General features: G+C 45.2%; 1 protein-coding gene across 2 annotated transcripts in view; it reads left to right on the top strand.

The window, feature by feature from the left end:
• The first annotated feature begins 5,781 nt into the window (after positions 1 to 5,781).
• The window catches only part of smg1 (SMG1 nonsense mediated mRNA decay associated PI3K related kinase), a 28,260-nt gene continuing 10,634 nt past the window's right edge, over positions 5,782 to 23,407 (top strand). The window contains exons 1-36 of one of the 2 annotated variants that reach the window (XM_084571242.1): positions 5,782 to 6,018; positions 9,285 to 9,433; positions 9,579 to 9,719; positions 10,016 to 10,152; positions 10,463 to 10,521; positions 11,067 to 11,277; positions 11,379 to 11,504; positions 11,602 to 11,674; positions 12,291 to 12,388; positions 12,500 to 12,673; positions 12,980 to 13,201; positions 13,563 to 13,664; positions 14,615 to 14,905; positions 15,360 to 15,490; positions 15,879 to 16,040; positions 16,223 to 16,341; positions 16,440 to 16,527; positions 16,663 to 16,764; positions 16,854 to 16,994; positions 17,120 to 17,346; positions 17,439 to 17,638; positions 17,776 to 17,937; positions 18,051 to 18,205; positions 18,331 to 18,464; positions 18,699 to 19,010; positions 19,099 to 19,240; positions 19,740 to 19,890; positions 20,171 to 20,291; positions 20,544 to 20,789; positions 21,171 to 21,322; positions 21,443 to 21,578; positions 21,737 to 21,881; positions 21,961 to 22,099; positions 22,198 to 22,416; positions 22,536 to 22,716; positions 23,212 to 23,373. In XM_084571242.1, coding sequence (XP_084427368.1) covers positions 5,942 to 6,018; positions 9,285 to 9,433; positions 9,579 to 9,719; positions 10,016 to 10,152; positions 10,463 to 10,521; positions 11,067 to 11,277; positions 11,379 to 11,504; positions 11,602 to 11,674; positions 12,291 to 12,388; positions 12,500 to 12,673; positions 12,980 to 13,201; positions 13,563 to 13,664; positions 14,615 to 14,905; positions 15,360 to 15,490; positions 15,879 to 16,040; positions 16,223 to 16,341; positions 16,440 to 16,527; positions 16,663 to 16,764; positions 16,854 to 16,994; positions 17,120 to 17,346; positions 17,439 to 17,638; positions 17,776 to 17,937; positions 18,051 to 18,205; positions 18,331 to 18,464; positions 18,699 to 19,010; positions 19,099 to 19,240; positions 19,740 to 19,890; positions 20,171 to 20,291; positions 20,544 to 20,789; positions 21,171 to 21,322; positions 21,443 to 21,578; positions 21,737 to 21,881; positions 21,961 to 22,099; positions 22,198 to 22,416; positions 22,536 to 22,716; positions 23,212 to 23,373 — 5,587 coding nt within the window. In that variant the 5' untranslated portion in view covers positions 5,782 to 5,941. Of the gene's footprint in view, positions 6,019 to 9,284; positions 9,434 to 9,578; positions 9,720 to 10,015; positions 10,153 to 10,462; positions 10,522 to 11,063; positions 11,278 to 11,378; positions 11,505 to 11,601; positions 11,675 to 12,290; positions 12,389 to 12,499; positions 12,674 to 12,979; positions 13,202 to 13,562; positions 13,665 to 14,614; positions 14,906 to 15,359; positions 15,491 to 15,878; positions 16,041 to 16,222; positions 16,342 to 16,439; positions 16,528 to 16,662; positions 16,765 to 16,853; positions 16,995 to 17,119; positions 17,347 to 17,438; positions 17,639 to 17,775; positions 17,938 to 18,050; positions 18,206 to 18,330; positions 18,465 to 18,698; positions 19,011 to 19,098; positions 19,241 to 19,739; positions 19,891 to 20,170; positions 20,292 to 20,543; positions 20,790 to 21,170; positions 21,323 to 21,442; positions 21,579 to 21,736; positions 21,882 to 21,960; positions 22,100 to 22,197; positions 22,417 to 22,535; positions 22,717 to 23,211; positions 23,374 to 23,407 lie in introns of both variants that reach the window. The other variant, XM_084571241.1, reaches the window with a different exon arrangement.

The raw sequence follows: 23,407 nt of genomic DNA, 5'->3' as shown, positions 1-23,407 counted from the left end.
TTCAAGGCACAGCCGCTCTCTCTCCGTTTCTCTCTCTGTTTCTCTGTTTCTTTCTGTGTCACTCTCCCGGTCCAGAGAGGCAGGGAGCTTGGAGAGCGTTCTATTTTTAGCACAAAGAGATACACCCACATAGACGCGCACAAAGCATCCGTAGACGGCATGCATGCAAGCACAACACACAGGGCGTTGTGCATTGATGTACAAGGCATGCACCATGCACACACATGCTGAAAGTAAATTCAACTGGTTCACATTTGAAACACTGGGACGTGGTACGCACACATGGACATATGCAGAACTGAAGAAGTCGAGTGCAAAGCAATGCTTCCTACAAAAAAAAAAAAAACACACAATAACAACCCACACAACATAGTGCACATACTATAGCATTAATAATGCAGGAAGCGGGGAAAGCGAAACACTCCCTGTAATGGATAGAGGGGGAGGGGCTTCCACTCCTTTGCAGCTTCTCCAATGTAATCATCTGTGTGTGTGTGTGAGAGTGTAACACAGATTTCACACATAAACACTGTCACCGTTAGAACAGTTAAAAGCAGCACTGTGCATATCTTACAGATCTCACCTCCTCTTACAGATTGGTTTAACGGCCATGCGATAACAAAGCTTTGCATTAAATCAGAGCTCTGTCAATGGGGATGGTTGGGTTGCCTTAGCCCTGGGGGTTCTTTGAAGGCTCAGAAAGGCTCTTAACATCTGTTATTACTTACATAGGTGAGTCATTGGGTGGGACAGCGCAGGATACTCCTTGAAAAGAGAGGGCCAAAGCTCTATGTGAGACACCTGCTGGAATTTCACCTTCAGCGTCCGGTCACGAGATAACCCCCGTTCTTCCGTCTCGGCAGGTCGGCCTCTTCAAGCTGTTAGGGGCAACAGGATCATGCGCCCAGTCCCACCCAAGTATCAGAGCTTAAATTATTAAAAAGAAATTAGTCGAAATGCTTGCTCAGCAAAGAGATGTGCGAAGAGGTTTTTCGACTATTCCTTTAGAGGTAGAGGAGCTCTGGGATGTGTTGCTTGGATGCGATAAAAAAGGGCAAGATCCAATAGAAGGTTTTTTTTGGGGGGGAAGGGCTACACTTTATGCCGAAGGAAGGTAAAAGCATCATTTATCAGTCCCATTCACTCAAAAGCGAGGCTGCTGTTGTTGTCTCCACAGACACCGAGGCACCTTTTTTTTTTTTTGAAAGAAGTCATCATTTCGGGGCTTTTAAGGAGCGTAGTGATGATGCCGGAGCCCGTATGAATGTGAATGAATATCCATTTATACACAAACACATGTGAGCCCTCCTCGCACAAGAGCATGCACTGCAGTGACGATGACTCAGCCACTAGCGTTGCCATGGAAACACTACCTCTTTGCAATCAGTCTCTTAGTAACTGTGTGGTTGCCGAGGAACAAACCAGTGTGTGCAGGGGTGTGTTTGTGTGAGCGTGTGTGTGTGTGTGTGTGTATTATAGCACTTGTGGGTTCATTGAGTGGATGCTAAAATTAGAGTAATTACAAAAAAAAAGAAAAATATTACAAACACTTCCTGTGATTCGTGTGATGTGGAATTTAAATGCACTTTGGGAGACGATTTTATCAGACGTCTACGTGTTTGTTATCGCCACAGGAGATAAGAACACGTTAAACCTGCCCCTGCCACTTCCTCCAGTTCACCATAGTTATGTCTTGTGGCAGATTCGCTCTCATCCAAAACAAACTCGGTGCCAAGGGCTGACTTAGTGCAGTGACAGCATCCTCCTCGTTGCCATGGCTCCTCCCTGTGCAGATTAAGTGGCCCGCTGCAGATCAAATATTTTCTTTTTTCCCCCCCCCGTCTCATGTGTCTTCTCCGTGATCTTCTGAGCTCCGGCGCCGCCTTCGTGTGACTTGTGGGGTCTCGGCCCGGCTCACTTTGCGGGGTTCTGATAACGCAGCTCAGCCTGCAGCGCCGATCTGGAGGATGAAACTGAGCCCTGCTCGGCTTCATCACCTCCCCGTGCAACTGGATACGAGACTTCCTCTCTGGTGGCCCTTCAGCTCCGGTCTTGTGCTTGCGGGCTGCATTAGAATCCTTTCGATGTGGTGATTTTAAGCTTACACAACTGTGATACTAGCCTAATTTCAAATTAAAGGAACACACTGCAACAAATAAGAACTTATTGTCAGTTCCTTGACCATTTATGGTTAAAAACAGACGGCCACTACGGCAAAAACAATCCTAGGACTGCTGAACTGCTTATGTTAGTCATCTCAATAGATCTAACAAGCTGAGCGACAGCCTATCTGAAGCAAATCTGACTTTTTGAGGGGTTCACAGTCAGGTTGAGGACTATTACCTGAGATGGAGTACCCACCCTCAGCCACCAGATAAGGCTTCACATCCATCCTCGCCCTCATTTCCATCACCCGCTTCTTTTATTCCTCATTAAATCCATAAACTCACATCGTCGTGGCACGATCTTTGCTAATGGAGCTAAGGTTAAGGAGAAGGGCTATGCCTTTAACACCCATCTAATCATACCAAGCCTTGATCCCACCTTCCCACTCCCTCTTATCACTTTACTCTCCTGCTTCATCCCTCTCTCTTCCATCTCTCTTCACATCTATTCATACTCGGTTCCCTTCTTGTCTTCGCTCCTCTTTTCAGGCGCCTCCAGTCTCCAGTGCTTTCCAGATCGGCGTCATCAGCCTGATTAAATCTCCAACTCACCCTGTCGTGTCGTGGTCCTCGCTCGTGAAGCTAAATTTAACACGAACCCGACACAGAGGATGCGGCTCTATTTTTAAGCTGTTGCTTGCGTTTCAAATCACACGTTTCATTATAATTAGCAGCAAAATAAAAACACCGCGTGCTTTTTTTAGATTTCTGCTTTTGTCTAGAGGTCAACTGGAGTCTAAACCTGTCATTGTGCGACAATCCCACAACATGGCCTTCACAGAATTTAGCAGTGGAATGCTACTTGCATACGTACTGTCTCTGCAGATGTATTCATTTTACTTTCCTAAATGTTTGAGTCACACGTGCAATTGCATCTGCACCGCTAAGTGCTACTAGCACACATGCTACATCTATGCACAACTAACACGCACACCCTCACATGAGCACAGGATAGGTGTTCTGGCTACTCGTGACAACTATACCTGGATGGGCCTTGGGTTTCAATATGTGCACTCTGTTTTAAAAGTGCTGAATAATGCCTTCTCACACTGGAAGGATGAGAAAAAATAAATCACTCCCCCCTTTACAGATGGATTTTGTGCTTAGTAATGCAGCCCAGCGCGGACACACAATCCCACAACAGCGCAGGAAATTTTTCCTCGCTGCTCATTCGACTCGTTTTTCCGTGTTGTTGAAATAAAGTGTAACATCATCAGATTACTTGGGAAGTGAGGGGGATGTGTGCGGACAGCTGTGTACACCACAGAAGGATCATTGTTCCTATTATAACGGCGTTATGGGCCAATGATGATTCCAGTTCGTTGCTAAAGGCCAAGTGCAAATTTACAGCTGGAGTGCATATCACAGGGAGCGTTTCGCTGTTAAATATGTGCTTGTTCTGTAACAGCCAGCTTTGTGACAACGCACTTTCCAGCCTGAGAGGGTTATGTAACAGTTCATTTAGCATTTGAAGTAGGATGAGTTGTTTTTTTTTTTTTTCAGCCCAAAAGGGGACAATTAATAGTTCCCTCTAACATGAATATTTAAACTACATATGAAGTTTTTGCTGAATAGATGTAGTCTAAAAGAGTGACCAGTAAAGAAACGCTGTTGATTAAATAGCACAGTATTTCAGTATTTGCTTTTGTGATACAGTAAAGTAGAGATAAAAAAAAATAATAATTAAAGTGCAACTACCTCAAATATGTACTTTATTACAACAGCTGAATAAATGTAGTCTACATATTCATATCATTTATCTTTTAAATTCTCAGCCAGAACAACTGTCACTTTGTCCAGCTGTGCCCCCTGGTGGCGAAACTTAGACATGGCACAATTCGTTTTCACGTAGACTATTAAGAGTTTTCAGTTTCATTTAATAACACAGTGTTTTCAGTTTTCACATCACAGCATTAAGAGCCAGTCTCAGTCTTATACTTTGATGTCCAAAGTGACCTGCGACCAAACCTCCACCTCTCCAGATCCACAGCAGCCCATCTCAGTCACATTCTCCACTCTCTCTGTTAGACCATAACCTAGAGCCTGGGCCTAGGGCCTCAACCACACATAGCAGGTGCAGTACATAATGAGATGAGAGGACGATCCACCAGGACCATGGAGCTACATGAAGACATAGGACTAAGTGCAATACATAGGACTGAGCATAAAGAGAGCATGTGCAAGCTAATGCAGATAATACAAAACAGTGCAAACAGTGCAGACAAACAGTGCCAACAGAGCGAGAAAGGGGGATCGTGCAAAGACAAACGATACAATACAGACAATACACTCATAAAAAGACATTAAACAGCACGGACTAAATATGAGTTAGGGTGAGTTAAGGTTTAGCTGGATCTGTAGCGTTTGCCACAGTGGCTGCCAAATAAGTATCAAGTCCCCAAGTGCAGATGCTTAGAGCTACTTCTACAGGGAACTGTTTTATTCAGTGACCACTGGCGTCATTTTCTCAACATAGTAGATACTTGTTCTTAAAAATATCTCCTATACAAGGAGCCGGTAAGAAGTGTAGCTGGAGAAAAGTTCACAATGGATATTTTTAAAAGCTCTGGAGGTCATTCTTCTTGATCCATATTGCACGACGTGTACCTCAGAAACAGAGGCACGCCTTAGTCTTTGGAAGAGACACCGGGGGCCAGATGACAGAGATGTTCATCTCCCGCCAGACTTGCAACACGTGAACAGCTGAACAGCTGCGTGAGTGCATAGCTGCTGCCCTTGCAGCTCCAAACAACACCCCGGCTGTTATCAGAGAGACACTTGACAACAGTGAAAACTCATGCGCACAAGCTGTTGTGGTTCGAGTTTTAGTAGTTATCTATAATATAGTTTGGTTATTGGTTGTAAATTTTTAATCTTACCTAAATTCAGTACACCTCATTGTATTCTAATTTAACCTTTTTACTACTCACTTATTCACTTATAATTTTTGTAAATATTGTGTATACTTTTTGTTCTTTTTTTAATTCTCTGTTCTTTTTATTTGTCGATTTTTAGCTCTTGTTATATTTATGTATGGTTGAATGCCTGTACATTGCTGCTGCAATAGAGAAATTTCCCAGTTTGGGATCAGTAAAAAAACTATCTATATATATATCTATCTATCTAAGGTAAGATAAGACATGTTTATCAATCCCACGTATTGGAAATTTCCTTGTCACAGTAGCATGGAATTTGGCAAAAAAAAATATATGTACAGAAAACAGTGACGACTTCGACAGGGGAAAAAACACAAATACAAAATTTGAAAAATATATACAGAAAAATATACAAAAAATAACAATACTCTGAAAAAATACAGAGAAAAAACTAGAAATATAAGGACATTCTGTATATACAGTGTATAGCCTATGAGATTTAACTGGTTGGAAATGTTTCCTATCTTGTAGTTGTTGTTATTCATTTCTTATCAGTCTGTGCTCTTCAAATTTTAAAAGAACTAAATTAAATAGCAAGTAAATAAAGAGAAGAATTGTTGTTTTATTGATTTAGTTTTTTTTCTCATAATATAAAGTGTATTACCACCACTCCATTCTAGGTGGCGGTATTGCGCCAATTCCGCGGTGCCGCCAACCGCCAATAAACTCCACGAAGAAGAGTGCCCACCGTAAGCTAGCTGTAACGACGAGTTGCTAACCTTATTTGTGAGACTTGATCAAAAAAAAAGAAAAAGAAAAAACATATCAGTGAACCGTAACCCCGTAGCTGGAGAGGCCCGGTTGTCGCTGCCAGCAGGTCATGCAGCGCTCTGAAAGGTAATGAGCCGTAAAGCCCCGGGGTCTCGACTCAGCGGCGCCCACAAACTGCGGCCACACTGGAACGACTGGCAGCCCAGGTTGGTGCTCTTCTCCGGTGTAGGATGGGTAAAATAAAACGGCGACTCTCACGGGGCCTACTCTGCCTTGCTGTTGTTGAGTTGTGGCCACATGGGAGGGGGGGGGGGGGGGGGAAACACTCGTGTAAGCCCCCCCTTTTACCTTAACGTCAAGCGCTTCCCGCGGTGTCATTACACGACGTTTTAGGTCGTAATTTCGACACAAGTGTGCCGCACGAGCGAGCGCGGTTTAGCACCAGCGCTGCTGCTCGTGGGGCTGCTGAGCCCGGCGCTAACGTTGCTCACAGGGGGATTGAAACATGTTGCCCGCCTGCTCCTTAAACTTAATGCTTACTGATAATAGGCGGCAAGGAACAGAAAACACCTCAGTTTAAAAAAAAAAAAAAATAGTAGTGATTTAATAATTAGCCACAAGTTGGTATGAATTCTTGACTGAGCTGTGGCAGTCATATGTGTGCTAAAGTTAGCATTATTACATGTCTGTCCGCGCTGGCTAATGATAGCTTGGTAGCAGAGGGGACGACGCCACCCTACTATAATGTTATCAACTTCCTAAATGACTTCCGGATATTTGTTTTTTGTTTTTTTAAAAATGTCTACAGAGGAATGCGTGGCGGCGTTTGGTGGTGTTAACTTCTTGAGCTGAGGATTAGCAACTGCAAGAGTCAAAGACAGCAGTGATTGAAGCACCTGGTTATATGACTTTTTTTAAATCATCATAAGGGGTTTCCTTTTTAAGTGTGGCAGCTGTCTAATGGATCTTTAATTGGCAAAATCAGGCTTAATGTGGAGTGAGCAACCCCTTACACAAAGATTGTTTATACCTTTCAGTGCTCCCATCAAGAGGCTTGTTGCCTGAAAAGACTAAAGCTTGAGGCATAGTTGCACGTCACCTCTACCCCATGGCCAAAGCCTGACGTGCACTTCCCCATAAACGAAACTACCCTTCATGATTGATCCTAAAAGGCATATCCTCGTTCTCTCAGAGTTCGGACGGGCACAGAAAAATCTGCTTCCGTCTGCCTCCTACACGCCGTCTACTCGGATGTATTCTCTTTTTTTTTTTCGTTGCAGTGATTTTGGCAAAGGTAAAGGTCCAGTATCCAGTCGCCATCATTTTAAAGACTAGTTGCCTTGATAGCGTTTTAGTGCCGTTATTAAAGAACCCCTCTTTGTAAACCCATTGCGGTATCTATCCCGCGCCGTTAACACTAGCCTGGTGGGATTTGGCCCGAAATTATCGGCGGAGAGATCCCTGTGACAGCTCGGCTGGCCATCTAGAATGATTAAACTCTTGACTGCCGGTGCTAGTTCTTCAATTTTTCCTTCAAAAATGACGAATACACACTGCCACCATCTGCTGGTGTTGCGTTAGTTCCTCTTACGTAGGCGCAGAACGTACTTCCCACTTGATCCTTTGTGATGCTTCACAAAGGCTCCCGACTCTTTTAACTCTGAGGTCTGTGTTAAAGCAGCTCATTGCCCTGCCCGACCGCAACCTTTCTTTCAATTTGTATTAGTTCGAAAGTTTCCTCTTGGGCTGTTCCTAGACAATGTCCTAACTTTCAGTGTTGGTTTCACATTCTTAGATTCATTTTACCGTCGTCGGAGTGTTTCAAGTGTTCACGAACGAAACTGGACGTGCAGGGTCAGAGGCCTGGATAGGAGGACCGTGTACTATTTTTGCTCCGAAGCTTCCTCGTGGGTCCGTCCGGCACAAGATGTCAGCTATATCAAAGCAGTTTAAGATCATTTTGAGCAAAGACCTAAATCAGATAGGTCCGTAATTCAGTGCAAAAGCAGTGCCAGCATTTGATTGAAATATATTTCTATAATAGTTGCTCATCGAGTTTTCCTCAGGCATCAGGTTGACCCTTTGTCAACCTTTTTTACTTGGCGGTAGCAGCCAGTGTAAGCTACATTCATTGCTATGGACACTTAATCAGACACAAACGGGACAATCAAGATTGTCACCTTGCCTTTCAGTAGACTAGTCTGCGGCTCTGCTTTCATATTCCTTGCTTATAAACATGAAACTACGCCGCATGAATCACACAATTACACAATTACAAGAGGGGGGAAAAAAAGTGTCTCATCTCTCGTGTGAAAACGTTCTATTACAGCTTGGGAATTCCCATCCTAAAGCAGAGTTTATTCCACACGTGGTTCACCACCCAAGCCAGTCCATGTGTGCAGCCTTACTTGTTGTATGCATTGCATTCTTAGGTGGGTCTGATTGGCCCATTGCGGCGTCATATTCCAGTTGTTTACCTGAAGTTGTATTTTTATTTCTACGTAGTTGTATTCCTTTTACTGCCAGAGTGTCTTTTTATTGGGACATATCTAACTAGGAAAGACTATGCTGTTGTCCTACTACTAAACTTAGCAGTCAGCATAAGCGCTTTTGTAACTTATTTGTCTCTTAGACGTCTAGCTGGCGTTCTTATCAGTTTTATATAACTTTCAGTTTCGGTAGAGTAAAACATATCAGACAAGTTTTAAACAAGTCTTAAGTTCAGTCACAATATACGTGGGTAGAAGTTAGCAAATGCTAACGGTAATTAAATGCATGAAAGACAGGTGTTTCCGTATCCACGGTTCTAGGCTGTGGTTAAGGATTACGTTTTTTATAGCGTTGAAGCTCAAAGGGTGTTTCCCCACCGCTCCCGGGAGAGTATTGGCAACTTCTGAGTGTCGCTGCTAGTCAAAAGTACCTAAACTTCAAGCCAGTGATGTTGGTCAGTAAAAAACACTTTTCATTTCGTTATTTTCTTTCAGGCAGACAAATTATTGCAGATGTACAGCACCTTGCACCATCGCGTATGTCTGGGCAATTAGTTAACATTTAAATCAATGCAACAGACAATTGTGGATACATTGGTGAAGGCGCATGTGTGTCACTGCTGAAACGGCATTATTATTCTTTGCACATAATACTTTCTACATTATGATTGATCTGTGTTCCAGTTGCTAGAAGCTATATTCCTCCAGTTGCCCGGTCATAACGTTGAGACCGTTTGACTCATCTCTCGTATTGTTAATCAGTAACTTAAATTGGTTTTGAATTGAGAATCATTTCTGAATTGGTTTGTGACATGTTGAGACTTAACAGTATTATAAGTTTCTCAAATATTCCCACCCTTTCAGTACAAAATGGTACTAACCTAAGTGTCAAATGTAATGTCAACCCCACCTAAAAAAATAAAAAAATATGTGTTTATTCAATTAGTTTTTTTCTTTTGTGCATGTTTTATCCACATATTCAGAGTTGACAGTGCATCATCCAGCCAGGACGACGCAAAGTCCAGAGAGCTTGGTTCAGGACTGTTGTCAGACGTGTTGCCTTCCAGCTGCCCTGAACAGCTAGCGGTGCCCAGTGATGCCTACGCTGCTGCAGATGCACATCTGGAAGAGAGTGAGGCCTCATATTTATTTATTATTATTAATGTGTTTGTGTGCGTGCCCTCTTCTTTGTCTGCATTTTTAAAATAAAAATCACTTCATGCCCATGTCTTGTAGGCTTTCTATTAAATATGTTGTTTTAATTCTCGCCTACGAAGCTGGTCAAGGTGTCTGTGATACTACGTTTGGTTGGAAGTCGCTGGGGAAAGAGTTGAGACCCAATGACGTGACAACGGATTTGACCCCTTTTCAGCATGGAAACCGTGCTTTAGCTTCAAAGGACATGAGGAAATCGCAGGGTAAGCTGTGCGACAAACGTGAACTATTCTAAAGTCTAAAGTGCATTGCCGGATTGTCAAAAGGCGTTCAGCGTAAACGTGTGTACAGCGCAAACTAAAGAAAACCAGTTCGGGGAATGAGTGTTTAGTAATGGGCTGGGGACGTTCACAAATACTGATGAATGCAAAGTTAACATTGAATGTGGGGGGAAAAAACAGCAGGCAAGTAAATACAGATTGGCTGTAGAGAGCCGCTTTGAAGCTGCAATAGAATCTGTGCAGCGAATTAGTGGAGTGAGCGTGTCGTTGTGTTGCAGACAGAGGGATGGCTCACTCAGAGGAGTCTCGACTGGCCAACCTCCTGCGCCGAGTCTCCAGGGAGGATGATCGCGACCGGAGGCTGGCCACCCTCAAACAGCTGAAGGAATTCATCAGCCACGGCGAGAACAAAGTGGTCAGTCACACGGTGTACTGTAAAAATCTTAAAATACAAGGATGTGACATTGATTTTGTGTACTGTTACACCCCTAGCCAGGAGTAACAGTAGCCTCGTTTATGGCAAATGCACCAGGTTGAAATATTACACAAACTTCCTTCCTGTTTTTTTGCTGCACTGTCTTCAAATCAGAGGATGATTTATAAAATAGAAATCACTTAATATTTCCTATAAATGCACATGAACTCCTCACTCCAAGTCTGTGTTAGATTCTGTGCTGACAAATGCATCACCGTCCTAATTATTATTTGTGTCTTCTCTCGTACAGACCCTTGTCAAACAGCTGGATACCATCCTAAGCACCCTGAACGACATTTTGAACGAGAGGTAAGAGGAAGCTGTGTTACTGTAGATCTGCGGTGAGTCGCGCGACGTTGCAAAATTCAAAAAGTCCAGCAAGATCAACAGTATAAGTCAGTCTAAATATTTAGATTCCTTTTTGTCTAGGGATCCCATAAACATCTGTGCTACTGAGGCCAAAACTGAGGTGAAAATTAGAGTCTTAGTTTTCCTACTGTCGAGATTGTTTCAAAAATTCAAGAAAATTCATGTCAGCTGCTCTCTAGAGTGTGCAAACTGGCAACAGCCTCACAAGCAACTATAGGTGAGCCCTGTAATATAGGAAAGCAGAACAACGTATGATGCAATTTAATGATTGATATTCCAGTGTTGTAACAGAGATGCATCTTTTGAAGACATCACTGGAGGTCAGGTTTGAGTAGTACGGTCCTGGCTGTGTCTCAGAATAATGGCATAAACCCCGCGGATGACTCACCGCGAACAAAATGTACAATGCTCACCCTGCCATTGCATTGCCGTCCCCGTTCGTTTGACACGCGGCCTCCTCTCTGTGCCGTCGACATTTGTAGCAGTAAGCTGCTGTGCGAGCTGCGCCAGGATGCGGCCGCCTGCCTGGGTCTCCTCTGCACAGTGCTCAGCTACGAGGCCGAGCGCATTTTCAAGTGGCTCTTTGTCAAGTTCAACTCGAGCGGTCGCGACGAGGTGAAGCTGCTGTACCTGGTGGCTGCACAGCGCGCTTTGGAGGCTGCTGGAGAGAGGAAGGCCTTCTCCCACATCATGCAGGTAACCACACGAATAAGCTTCACCTGTCTGCTTAAGGTTTTATGTCAAAGGAAATAGACGGTGGTCATTAAAGGGCCTGAACTAAATGTTTGTTGTTGCAGCTGGTGATGAGCAACTTGCAGTCCATCCTGGAAAACGTGGACACACCAGAGCTGCTGTGTCAAAGTGTAAAGTGTATCCTTCAGGTGGCTCGCTGCTACCCACACGTCTTCAGCACCAACTTCAGGGTACGTATCTCGCCAGCTAGGTCGGATCAGAGCATCGAATCGAATGCCAGCTCTGTATCTTGACGTGTTGTGCTTGTTTTCTTTTCTTTTTGAATAGGACACAGTGGACATCTTGGTGGGCTGGCACATTGACCACACTCAGAAGCAGGCACTCACTCAGCAAGTCTCAGGTCAGTTGGATTTCTCTTCGGCTTGCAGGCTATTTCTGCAGATGATGAAGTGGGACTGATGTTTGTTTTCTGTTCTGCTGCCATGTGGCTGCAATATTTGGTTTTATTACTTGAACGGTTTACTCTCGCGTCTACGCGCGTTCCCATTTCGACTACTCGTACACCACAAGTTACACTTTGTAATCGCGCCTTTTGCCCAAGTGTGGCTTCTGTTTAGTCACTTAACCACAAAGGCATGATTGATGAAGTGTTGCTGAGGCGGCTGTTTCTCTGGCAGCTTCTCCCGAGCTTCAGAGTTTCTGTGCAGCTCTGTTAATGATCATTGGGTTCTTGGTCAGCTCCCTGTCCAAGGTTCTTGCTTCCTAGTGTGGCCCAACTCTAGGGAAAGTTTAGACGGTTGCAAATGTCTTTAATTTCATGAATATGTAGATAGGTGTACTCCTTAATCATGGATTTTCAAATGCACATTGATGAGCAGAAAGGGAGAGCCGTTACATTTCTGTGTCGCTGTAGCCTAAATCGTCTATAACATACGGCCTCTGTAGAGGTGGCCAGCCTTTGTGCTACCATGAACACAGTCCACTGATTTTGTATTGCCCTCCATGTCTGTGTTTAGGCTGGTTACAGAGTCTGGAGCAGTTCTGGGTGGCCGACCTGACCTTCTCCACCACCCTACTGGGACAGTTCTTGGAGGATATGGAAGCGTACGCAGAGGTGACTCTTCAACCATGCACTAACACCCGTTACCACTCATGTATCGTAGAGAAGATGTTGCAGATCTTTCAGAAGCTCCTCAATTCTTGACCGAGTCTGTGCTCTCTTTAGGATTTGAGCCATGTGGTGTCAGGAGAAGCGCTGGATGAAGATATTCCCCCTCCCTCAGTGTCACTTCCCAAGCTAGCAGCTCTGCTGAGGGTTTTCAGCACGGTGGTCCGCAGCATCGGAGAGCGATTCAGTCCTTTCAGAGGAACGCCCATCACTGAAGCCTACGTCAACGATGTAAGAGCCACATAAAAGAGAATCTGACTCAGGGCTTGGCCAATGTTAATATTCTAAAATGTGCATGGATTAGGAGACATTTTCCGACTCTCTCGATACAGAACTTGCATACATCCTCTCTGGAAGTTCCACCCTTTATTTGGCTTACAAATGTAGTCAAAGCGGTAATGGATCTCTCTAGAAAAGTTACAGCCTTTTTGTTTGAATGCCTTAAGGGTAGCTCAGTGAGAAAATTGTATAAAACACAAAGGTGGAGGCTACAACCAACAGATGATTGTATCCTCTCTGTTCTGTGTTTCATCTAAGGTCCTGAACCGGGTCCTGGGCTGCGTGACCGCTGCAAAGCAGGTCCAATTCTCTGAGGCCGTCCTCACAGCGGGGAATGAGTGTGTGGGGGTGTTGCTGGCAAGCGTGGAGCCCTGTGGTCAGCTGATGGAGGCTGTCCTAGCCTATGGCCTGGACCAGCTGGACTGCTGCCAGGCCTGTGGCTCAGACTACAATCTAGCAGTGCTCAGCCTTCTCGCCCTGGTAGAGTCACTTTTTACGGTTTATAGCCCTTTTTCTTTTCCCCACTTTGATCCAAACCACAGTGCTTATCTTTGTAATCTGGCAGTCAACCAGCCTAAACAGATGTTGTGTCAGTTTTGTTACGCACTCGGCATGGTGGATCAGGTGTAATTGACCTTAAACTGTCTTTCTGCCAAACTGTAGCCTGTATTGTAACCCATTTTTTATGAATTGACTATATTGGCTTCCACTCAGCCTTTTGTTATTCCTCTTACACTATACAGTTTTCAGAAAGCTCGCTCTTTAAATTTGCCACTGTTTAACTGCTCTGTTAGATTTTTTTTTCCACCTCCTGTAACATTTCACTCTCGCCGTCTTTCAGATTGTTGACCAGATCAACACAAAGCTGACTGTGTCATTCGTTGAGAAATTGTTGGCGCCAGACTCCCAACTCCTAAAGCTTCGCTTCCATCAAGAGAAAGAGGTGTGTGTTCTTTATTAAAAATATATAGAGTATAACCGGGTGTCACATATGTTTATAGAACGGTCTCTATGCAAAAGAGATCAGTGCGAAGCAAAATATAACTAGGATTAGTTGTATTTGAGGTAGGGATGCACTGAAGATTTTCGGCCAAAAACCGAAAATTGTTGTGGGTGTTGCTTGAACGTGTTGTTTCGGCGCTAAAATTCCAAAATTTTTCGGCTGAAAAAACGAAAATGCACTTTCGGGCCGTTTTCGGCCTAAAATTGCTGCAGTAGTTGCTTGAACGTGATGTTTCGGCGATAAAATTCCAAAAATTTTCGGCTGAAAAACCGAAAATGCACTTTTGGGCCGTTTTCGGACGAAAATTGCTGCGGTTGTTCCTTGAACGTGATGTTTCGGCGATAAAATTCCAAAAACTTTGGTCCGAAAAACCGAAAAATGCACTTCTGGGCCGTTTTCGGCCTAAAATTGCTGCGGTTGTTGCTTGCACGTGATGTTTCGGCGATAAAATTCCAAACATTTTGGTCGGAAAAACCGAAAATGCACTTTTGGGCCGTTTTCGGCCTAAAATTGCTGCGGTTGTTGATTGAACATGTTGTTTCGACGATAAAATTCCAAAAAAATTTCTGCCGAAAAAACGAAAATGCACTTTCGGTCCATTTTCGGACGAAAATTGCTGCGGTTGTTGCTTCAACGTGTTGTTTCGGCAATAAAATTCCAAAACATTTCGTCCAAAAAAAACGAAAATGCACGCAAAATTTAACACCGAAACAACACTGCCGAAACAGGATGTTGTGATGATGTAAGCAACAACCGCCACAGTTTTCAGCCGAAAATGGCCCAAAAGTGCATTTTCGGTGCATCCCTAATTTGAAGTTAAGTTACGCACATGTATGTTGTTAGTCGTGCTGTGTATCGTGACTAAGTTTGTGTATGTGCACGCCACGCAGGTGATGTCAGCTGTGCACGCCGTGTATCAGGCACTGCTAAGCCTGAAAAACATTCCAACACTAGAGGCAGCTTATAAATTGGTGCTGGGTGAGATGGCGTGTGCCCTGTCCAGCCTAACGGAAACCCTGGATCCCTGCGGAAAGGCCCCGGCACCGGGCAGTCCCAGCCCCAATATCCAGCACCCTGCTTTCGCCTCCCTCACTCTGCCGCTGGAAAAGGCCCAGTTCATCGTCATCTTCAACCTCAGCACCCTCACCACCATCGGCAACACCAAGAATTCTCTCATTGGGGTGAGCCGATGTCATGTGTAACCCAGAAATATTCTTTTCTTCTTCGATATGCCTTTTTTTTCCTTAAATGGGCTTGACCACAGTGTTCTGAATAAACCGTTTTCCTTTCACTACTGGCAGCATAAAGCTCAACCCCAATATTAATCTTGTCAATGGTTAAACAGCCTTGTTGACAGAAGCAAAGTTTAAAACTACCCTGTGGTCTGAAGAATCAAAAGATGAGATTCCCTTCTTTGGCCTGGACAACATGGCAGCTTTGTCCTCATGGTCTTTTCAGTTCTCAATCGCTCCATTTGATTCAATGCATAAAACTCATGAACCCAAGAGGCTTTACTACGTACAGTATGTGTGTTCAGACATAGACATGGATGGAAACTGCGTCTTGGATGCCTCTGTTTGGATCCAACATTTGAAATGAACTGGTGTTTTTGTCATTTTTAAAAATGTCCTCTAGATGTGGGCACTGTCCCCCACGGTCTTCGCTCTCCTGAGTCACAATCTGATGCTGGTCCACGCCGAGTTAGCCATCTACTACCCTGCCATCCAGTACGCTGTGCTCTACTCCCTGTACTCGCACTGCACCAGGTAATTCACTCATCTTTGCTGTGAATTTTTTCCACTTCAGCATTCGGATTTTCACACACCTATAAGACTCAAGAGGCCTCAGTTTATTAGATTTGTCTCAATTGCACTTTTTTGCATGTTATTGTCAAAAGTGTGGCTATAACACTATTTTCAGGGTACTATTCCAGCACTGAAAATCTAAAATCTTGCAGGAGAGCTACTAAAAATCATTGATTTATCTTGAGCAATAAGTTGGTAGCAGGAAAAATGTGTAAGTGTGAGGTTCTGAGCAACTTCGCACGTCTGCACGCTCGGTACTTAAGCACTGAGCCGACAACAACACGTAGCGGGATTGCGCTCGTTTGCTTTCGTCGTCTGACCTCGTCCTCTCCTCTGTTTCCGTTTGCAGACACGATCACTTCATCTCGTCCAGCTTGTCGTCTTCATCCCCGTCTCTGTTCGACGGTGCCGTCATCAGCACCGTTACCACGGCAACAAAGAAACATTTCAGCACGCTGCTAAGCCTGCTGGGAGATCTTCTGTCAAAGGAGCACCTTTATCCCGAGACCAGGTTCTTTGACGCACAACACTCGCATCTATTATCCCCATTTGGGGAAAAACTCCACTGACAATATGCTTGCTCTGACTTTACCCCTCACTAGTGCTTAACCTTAAACTAAATTTAGGTTTAACCCTTAGCAATGGCATCAGAGAAAGCTACATGAAATAGCTCTGACACTTTTGGTGTGTTAGGAAGCTGCTGCTGACCTGGGCTCAGGAAATCTCTTTGCTGATGAAGAAGTCGGACACCTACAGCCCCCTCTTCTCTCTACCCTCCTTCAACAAGTTCTGCAGGGGCCTACTGGCTAATGGTGAGCCTGCAGAATTTATCACCTTGTGTTTTTTCTGGAGTTATTCCTCCTTTTAACAATACTGATGTGTGTTTGTCGTCCTCGTTTTCTCTGGAAAGCTGTGAATGAAGACCAAAATATCTGCCTTCAGACCTGCCACAGCTTGCAGGTCCTGTCTACATCACTGTCCACCGAACTGCTGCAGAGGTGAATAAAATGCACAAGCATGCAAGCTTAAGCTGTTTTCAGACAGTATTTAGTTCTCTTTTCTGCACTTTCCTGTAAAAATGAAGATATATTTATAGCCAATGTGTGTGTTTGTGTGTGTCGTTGGTCCTTTAGGTGTGTGGATGTGTGCCGAGTGCACTTGGTCCACTCGGCAGTGAGGGTTAGGCAAGCTTATGCCAAACTGCTCAGGACAATCCCCCTTGATGTGGCTTTGAGGTAAGACTTAATGTACCACTCAGGTTTTATACATTCACCTGGTTCGTTGTTACATACTTAATGGTTTGATTATTGTTTGTTTGCCAAAGTAACCACAGCCACCCTGAGATGAGGGAGATCTCTCTGGCCATCCGCCACCACATGAGCCGCGCACCAAACAGCACCTTTCATCCTCAGGACTTCAGCGACCTCATCAGCTTCATCCTCTATGGGGTCCTGCACCGTGGAGGGTACCTGCCAGCACCGGCACATTTAAAACCAACAAAAAAACAATACACATGTACCTCATGATGGTTGTGTTTCCATGTATCATTATATCAAGACTTCCTAAGCTTCACATTTATGTGTTTTACAGCAAGGATCCCTGGCTGGAGCGTCTGTACTACAGCTGCCAGCGGTTTGAGAAACGAGATAGCCGAGGAAGCGTCGATGGCAGCAGGCCGGATGTGGTGCCACGGGCCCTTTTGAAAACAGAGGTGGTGCTGTGGCACTGGGCAGTTTGGGAGGCGGCACAGTTCACCGTGCTGTCCAAACTCCGAACACCACTGGGTCGGGCTCAGGACACCTTCCAGACCATTGAAGGTAATAAGAAGATTCCCTTCCTCCCTTCCCTCCCTCAGTGGTGGTCCATCTTAGGCTGAGTTGTGGTTTTGATGTATACTCCTGTGTTTCAGGCATGATCCGAAGCCTGGCTGCGCACAGTCTGAACCCAGAGCAGGATGTTGGAGCCTGGGCTGGTGCTGGGAGCGACGGAGATGGCCACCACTCCAATCAGCTTCGCCTTGCTCTGCTGCTTCAGTACCTGGAGAACCTGGAGAAGCTCATGTACAACGCCTACGAGGGCTGCGCCAATGCTCTCACTGCCCCGCCAAAGGTGTGCAAATAAAAGCTCCAGAGTTTTCAGATTTATATTCTTAAATAGTGACAACTTAGAAGGAGTGCTGCTACCGAGGAAGACCATTTGAATAGCTCGCAATAGCACTCACATATCCTTCCATCGTTTTTTCTCAGGGCATTAGGACGTTCTTCTACACAAACCGTCAGACGTGCCAAGACTGGCTGACGAGGATTCGCTTGGCACTGATGAGGGTTGGTCTTCTGTCTGGCCAACCAGCAGTAACTATTCGCCATGGCTTCGACCTGCTCACAGAGATAAAGAACAGCGGCACCCAGGTCAGTGTACAAAACTTTATGTTCAGATATTATGAACTCTATCCCTCGTGTGTAACTTACGCTTGCATGCAGTTGCAGCATTTATAATATACAGGTTTTAATTTGCTCACCAGGGTCCAGAGCTGGAGGTTCCTCTGGCGTTGCTTGTGGAGGCCCTGTGGGAGCTGCGCTGTCCCGAGGCCATCCGGGGCCTGGCAGCTTGGAGCCTTTCCACCACTGGCAAGAGTCTGGGCTGGTTGTCATCAGTTGCCCTGCAGGCTGAGGGACGGTAAGCACTGTCGCTTTAACGAGACATCCTCCCAGTTTAGCGAAAGACATTCAGCTAAATAATCACATGGCTTTGGTTCACTCATTCATTTGATGACACTCTGCTAAACTAATGTGTTTGTGTAGGTTTGAGAAAGCAGCTCTGGAGTATCAAGATCAGCTGTCTGCAGTCACAGGAATGGACTGCAGCATCAAAAGCGCCGAATGTTGTCTGCTCAAACTCTCCAGCAACACGAGCAGCCCCAAACACGCTAATAACGGTAATCAGCAACTGTCCACGCTGAATGCATGTTGGGTTCATCGCATATTTGCATTTCATAGTCACAACACTGAAATCAATGAAGAGTAAGATGAGATAATCCTTTAATTTCATTTGCAAAAACTGTTGCAAAGTTGTATTTTTGTGTCTTGAAGCTGTTAAAATGTAAAGCAATGATCCACTGCACTGTCACAAGAATCATAAAGTGAATTTTGTTTGGCGACCCTCTACGAAGGTGACAACAGGAAGACGGTGCTACTGAAGTCCAGCGAGTGCTCCCCCGAGGTGATCAACTTCCTGGCCAACAAAGCTTGTCAGTGTTACGTGGCCCTCTGCGACTGGGCCTCCGTGAAGGAGTGGCAGGCCACCGTCAACGCCCTCAAACAGAACTCCACCAATCCGGTGAGCATCAACCTGAGGACGGATTTCAACTACATCCAGGCCCTGAGCCGCTTTGAGGAGGGAGATCTGGTAGAGTGTGGAGCTCAGCTGGAGCTGCTACCAGGAGAGGACTACAGCTCTCTTTCCAGCAGTAAGGACAAGCTCGGTGAGTGTGTCGACAACGGACAAATATTAGATATTGAACCAGTGTTTTTTTTAACCTGAAACGCTGACATTTGTGTGTTCGCGTCCAGATTTGAAGAGGCTCCTGCCCTCCATGAGTCCAGATCCAACTGAGCTGCAGAGAGCCATTGAGGTGCAACTCCTTCGCAGCTCTGTCAGCGCTATGGCAAAAGCCAATCAACAGCAAGAGCACGGGACCACATCCAATCCAGAGTGAGGATTCTTATATTGTTTACAACAGCATTGCTTACATTTTTCCGACGGTCCATCCCTTTCATAGTACCTCAAATTGGAGTCGAGCATGATTAGAATTTGTTGGTCAAAGTCTGTGTAATCGTGCAAAACATGCAGGAATTAATACGTTAATTAATAATTTATAACAAAATCTCACACAACTGTCCACCCCATTTACTGCATCTTCCTGGAAGGCAACCAGGACAAGCAACTTGACTGGTTGTTGGTGCCATACAACCAAAATACTAGAGTGGCATCTTTTTTCTTCTAGCAGTAATTGCATATAGGTTTTTTGTGTATACTGAAGCTGTAACCTTTATTTCTTGTCAACCTTATTGGCATGCGAATGGATCTCCAGAGTGTTATGGATTGGGCTGGTTAGAAAGTCATAACACTAGGTCATGTGGTCAGTTTCATTAAGGAGACTTTGTGAGTAGCAATCTTTTAATAAATTTGTTTTGTGTTAATGACGTTGCAGTGCATTGGTGCGTTGGTTGAAACAAACTGGACGCATCTGCTTGGGTCCTCTCCGCCTGTCGACGCTGACTCTTTCTGACTCCCTGCCCACCCTACCCACCCTGCAGCTCCACTGCACCTCCACCCTGGAGAACACGCTCACTGGCCAAGAAGTATGTGCATCCACACTTGGATAAATGTACAGATATTTATTGTTTTTTTCATTGTTTTCAGTTTGGTGTGGACACCTGGACTGTAAATGCAACCAAAGATCTGTTAATGTTTGCTTAAAATACTCTGTGAAGCTGCAGGCAGATTAATCTAGTGTGTGTCTACCCAGAGGCAATGTTAACTCGACATAATCGGATGCAAAGTGGGAAACAACTTTTGTTGTTCCTAATCAAGATAAATAGTCAGGAGGTATATTTCTACCTGCGTTTGTATTCTTTGCAGGACTGCGTCATTCCTCTGAGCAGTGAGGCTCTGAGCTCTTGTAAGCAACAGGACGTCCAGCTTTTCCTTCAAGCTCTCAGATACACCATGTTCCAGAGACAACTCCTCCAAAAACTCAAAGGTAAGTGCCAATGACTGTATATTATCTGTATTTCTGATAGAGGACACTCAAGTAAGGGGTTTCTGCACATTTTGGATATGCAAAGTAATGGGGGACAAAATCCGCCGCCTTCAATAGTCTGAGCTGTACAAATCAAGTTGAATTGTGTGTTTTCTTAACACAAAATATCCCCTCTATTAAAGATGTACTGCCTGGTATAGCTCTGTTGGCCTAAACGTGGAGTTTTCACCATCTTCGTTCGTTCTCGCCCAGGTTACTCTCCCTCCATTGATGGCCACTTAACGGAGCTCTGTCTGACCGCGGTCAAGTTTGCCCGGAAAAAAGGCAACATCACGCTGGCGTCCCGACTGCTTAGCCAGTGCAGTGACGGCACACAAGAGGAGAAGCCACAAGACGAGCTGAGCCAGGCCTTTAGACGTCTCAGCCTGGAGGGCACTCTGGGGGAGAAGTGGGGAGCAGAGGTCCAGATAGAGAAAGCCAAAGTCCTGAGAAGTGCAGGTGAAGAAGTGGACACAGTCAAAAGCTGTGCACTACTGTTACCTCCCCTTGTCATTCTCTTCTTGTGTGTTTGTACCCTTTTCTATATGTGTGAAAGGTGTGTTGTCTGTCCTCTTTCTGTGTTCAGCTCAGACCCTGTATTTTTAGCAACAACTTGAAATTACTTGTCTTCCTCCAGGACTAGTCTCCATATATTGACATTGTATTGTTTTGCCATCTTAATTTAATATTTGTTTTAGTGGTTGCCTTTCCCTGGATGAGTGAACCCTGTGTTGACTTCCTTTCTTTTAAGAGCTTTTCTACTACTACTTTTTCTGCACTGTGTTATGTTGACGTGGACACTGTCTTATGCTTCCTCTAACCAGTGTCTTTTGTCCACAGGTCAAGCCTTGACGGCCATGGAGATGCTGAGCAAGGCTGCTCTGTCCTACTGCCACGTGGGGAAGAATGAAGGCGCTGCCTGCCGTTCACTGCTGACACTTTGCAAATGGCTGTTGGCCGACTGGAAGGACATGACGCCTCAACTTAAACAGGTGCAGGGTTGTTTTAAAACGTAAATCAGATCTAAAACATATACTGGTAGTGCAAATTGCCCTTTTGTGCTTGGAAGCAAAGATTACAACGATTAAAGAACTGTTTAAATTGCGTCCTAGGTGGTAAAGAAGTCAGGAGCAGTTAACTCAACGAGCGCTTTGGGCGGTATGTCACCTCTGAGCCGAAATATTGCCGCTCTGCTGGAGCTTCCTCTGGAGGATCAGGGCATCCCTCACATCACTTCTGAGACTTCAGGTAACACGAATACAGTCTTGTGGACAAATGTAGATATCTCCATATGTATGAATAAGCATCTAAACTCTCAGTGTCTTGCACCTTTTTTGAGATAGTTACAGTAGAGTTGTCAGCTTGGTTCCAGCACCATTATAACCTTAGTGGTGTTATCTATGCAGTGAGTGTTGGAGTTGGGGAGCCAGACTTTGTGTTGGGACAACTCTATCAGCTCTCCACCAGCCTGGCTCCAGAGGTGGCCAAGTCCTGGGCTGCCCTCGCCAGCTGGGCTTATCGCTGGGGCAGGAAGGTGGTGGATAACGCAAGGTTAGTGGACCGACAACCAATTTGGACTCCACTTATAGTACGTTATGTATTACTTACCATTTTATTTTCCTCTCTTCAGTCAAGGGGAAGGATTGCCTCTCCTTCCCGGGGAAAAGAAGGATATAGAGGAGCTGCTGCCGGCGACCACCAGCGAAGAAGACAAGGACACCATCTTCAGCATCCTTGGACAGGCCATGTGTCGCCCCACTGGCATTCAGGTAGTCTTATATCCCATTGACTCCCAAAAAGTGATCTCTCCGTTGCATAACATGAATATTCACCAGTGTTTGTTTCAATGCCACCGTTCTGTCTTTAGGATGAGGACATGGCTCTGCAGCAGGAAGACGATGAGGACGACATGGTGGACGTGATCTGGAGGCAGCTCACCGCCTCGTGCCCCTGGCTGGGGGAGGCGGGCCAGGTCGTCACCGACGGTCTGATCCGGGTTTGGAGGCGGGTGGTGGATCGCATCTTTGGTCTCTACCGCGTCTCCTGCCAAGCCTACTTCACCTTCCTCAAGCTCAATGCTGGACAGGTGAGACGGGGTCCACTGGAATGTTAGCATCCACAATATATTATGGCTTGGAGCAGCATCTTTCTGTTGGAGGACAGTGAGTTCATTCCTTCACCGTGTTTGTCTTCTCTGTGTTTTAGGTCCCCATAGATGAGGATGACCCTAAACTCCTGCTGTCCTATCACTGCAGCAAACAGAGCAACGATGATGTAATCGTCATGGCAACCCTGCGTCTCCTCCGTCTGCTGGTGAAGCATGCTGGTGAACTGAGAGAGGGGCTTGAGCTAGGCTTAGCTTCGACCCCTACGGCACCCTGGAGGGGTACGTCGCGCGGCAACATTTGCATCCACTTCGGGATTCTTTGTGTGTTGGTTGGGAATTTTGTTTTAGAAGTTAATTGTTTTTTCTGGAAAGGAAAGGTCGCAGTAACCTCAGGGAGGACAGGTAAACGGTCTCTCATCAGCTAAAGAAAGAGAAGTATCAGGACGGGATAGTTGATGCTGATCAAAGAATGGGACACAAGCGTATTCCCCATCAAAAATGAGCTGCCACATTTCCCACAGCAAGATCATTGCCTTACAGAAGTTCAGTTATATTTATATAATGCCAGTAACAACCGAGGGCTTTAAATTCCCAGAGGAACCCCTAAAGTAATAGTGGAATTTAACTATTCGCTATCCCACTGAAATTTCTGGAGCACAATTTGAGTTATGTACCTGTAATACGTTCAGGTGATATGATGCAGGATGCCGTGTCCGAGTTTCATCAGGATTTCTAGTTAGTCTGGATCCGTATTGACTCCCGTGTTCTCCTCAGGTATCATCCCCCAGCTCTTTTCCCGCCTCAACCACCCAGAGGCGTACATTCGACAGAGCATATGCAGCCTGCTGTGTCGAGTAGCCCAGGACTCCCCACACCTCATCCTCTACCCCGCCATTGTAGGCTCCCTTTCGCTAGGAGGGGAGGCTCAGAATTCAGGTATTCTTTAAATTTTTTTATCATCTACTGTGCC

This window comes from Chelon labrosus (assembly GCF_963514085.1).
Source record: "Chelon labrosus genome assembly, chromosome: 21".
In the NCBI taxonomy this organism is placed as follows: Eukaryota; Metazoa; Chordata; class Actinopteri; order Mugiliformes; family Mugilidae; genus Chelon; species Chelon labrosus.
Note: the sequence above shows the minus strand (reverse complement) of the source record. Positions and strands in the feature narration are given on the sequence as shown.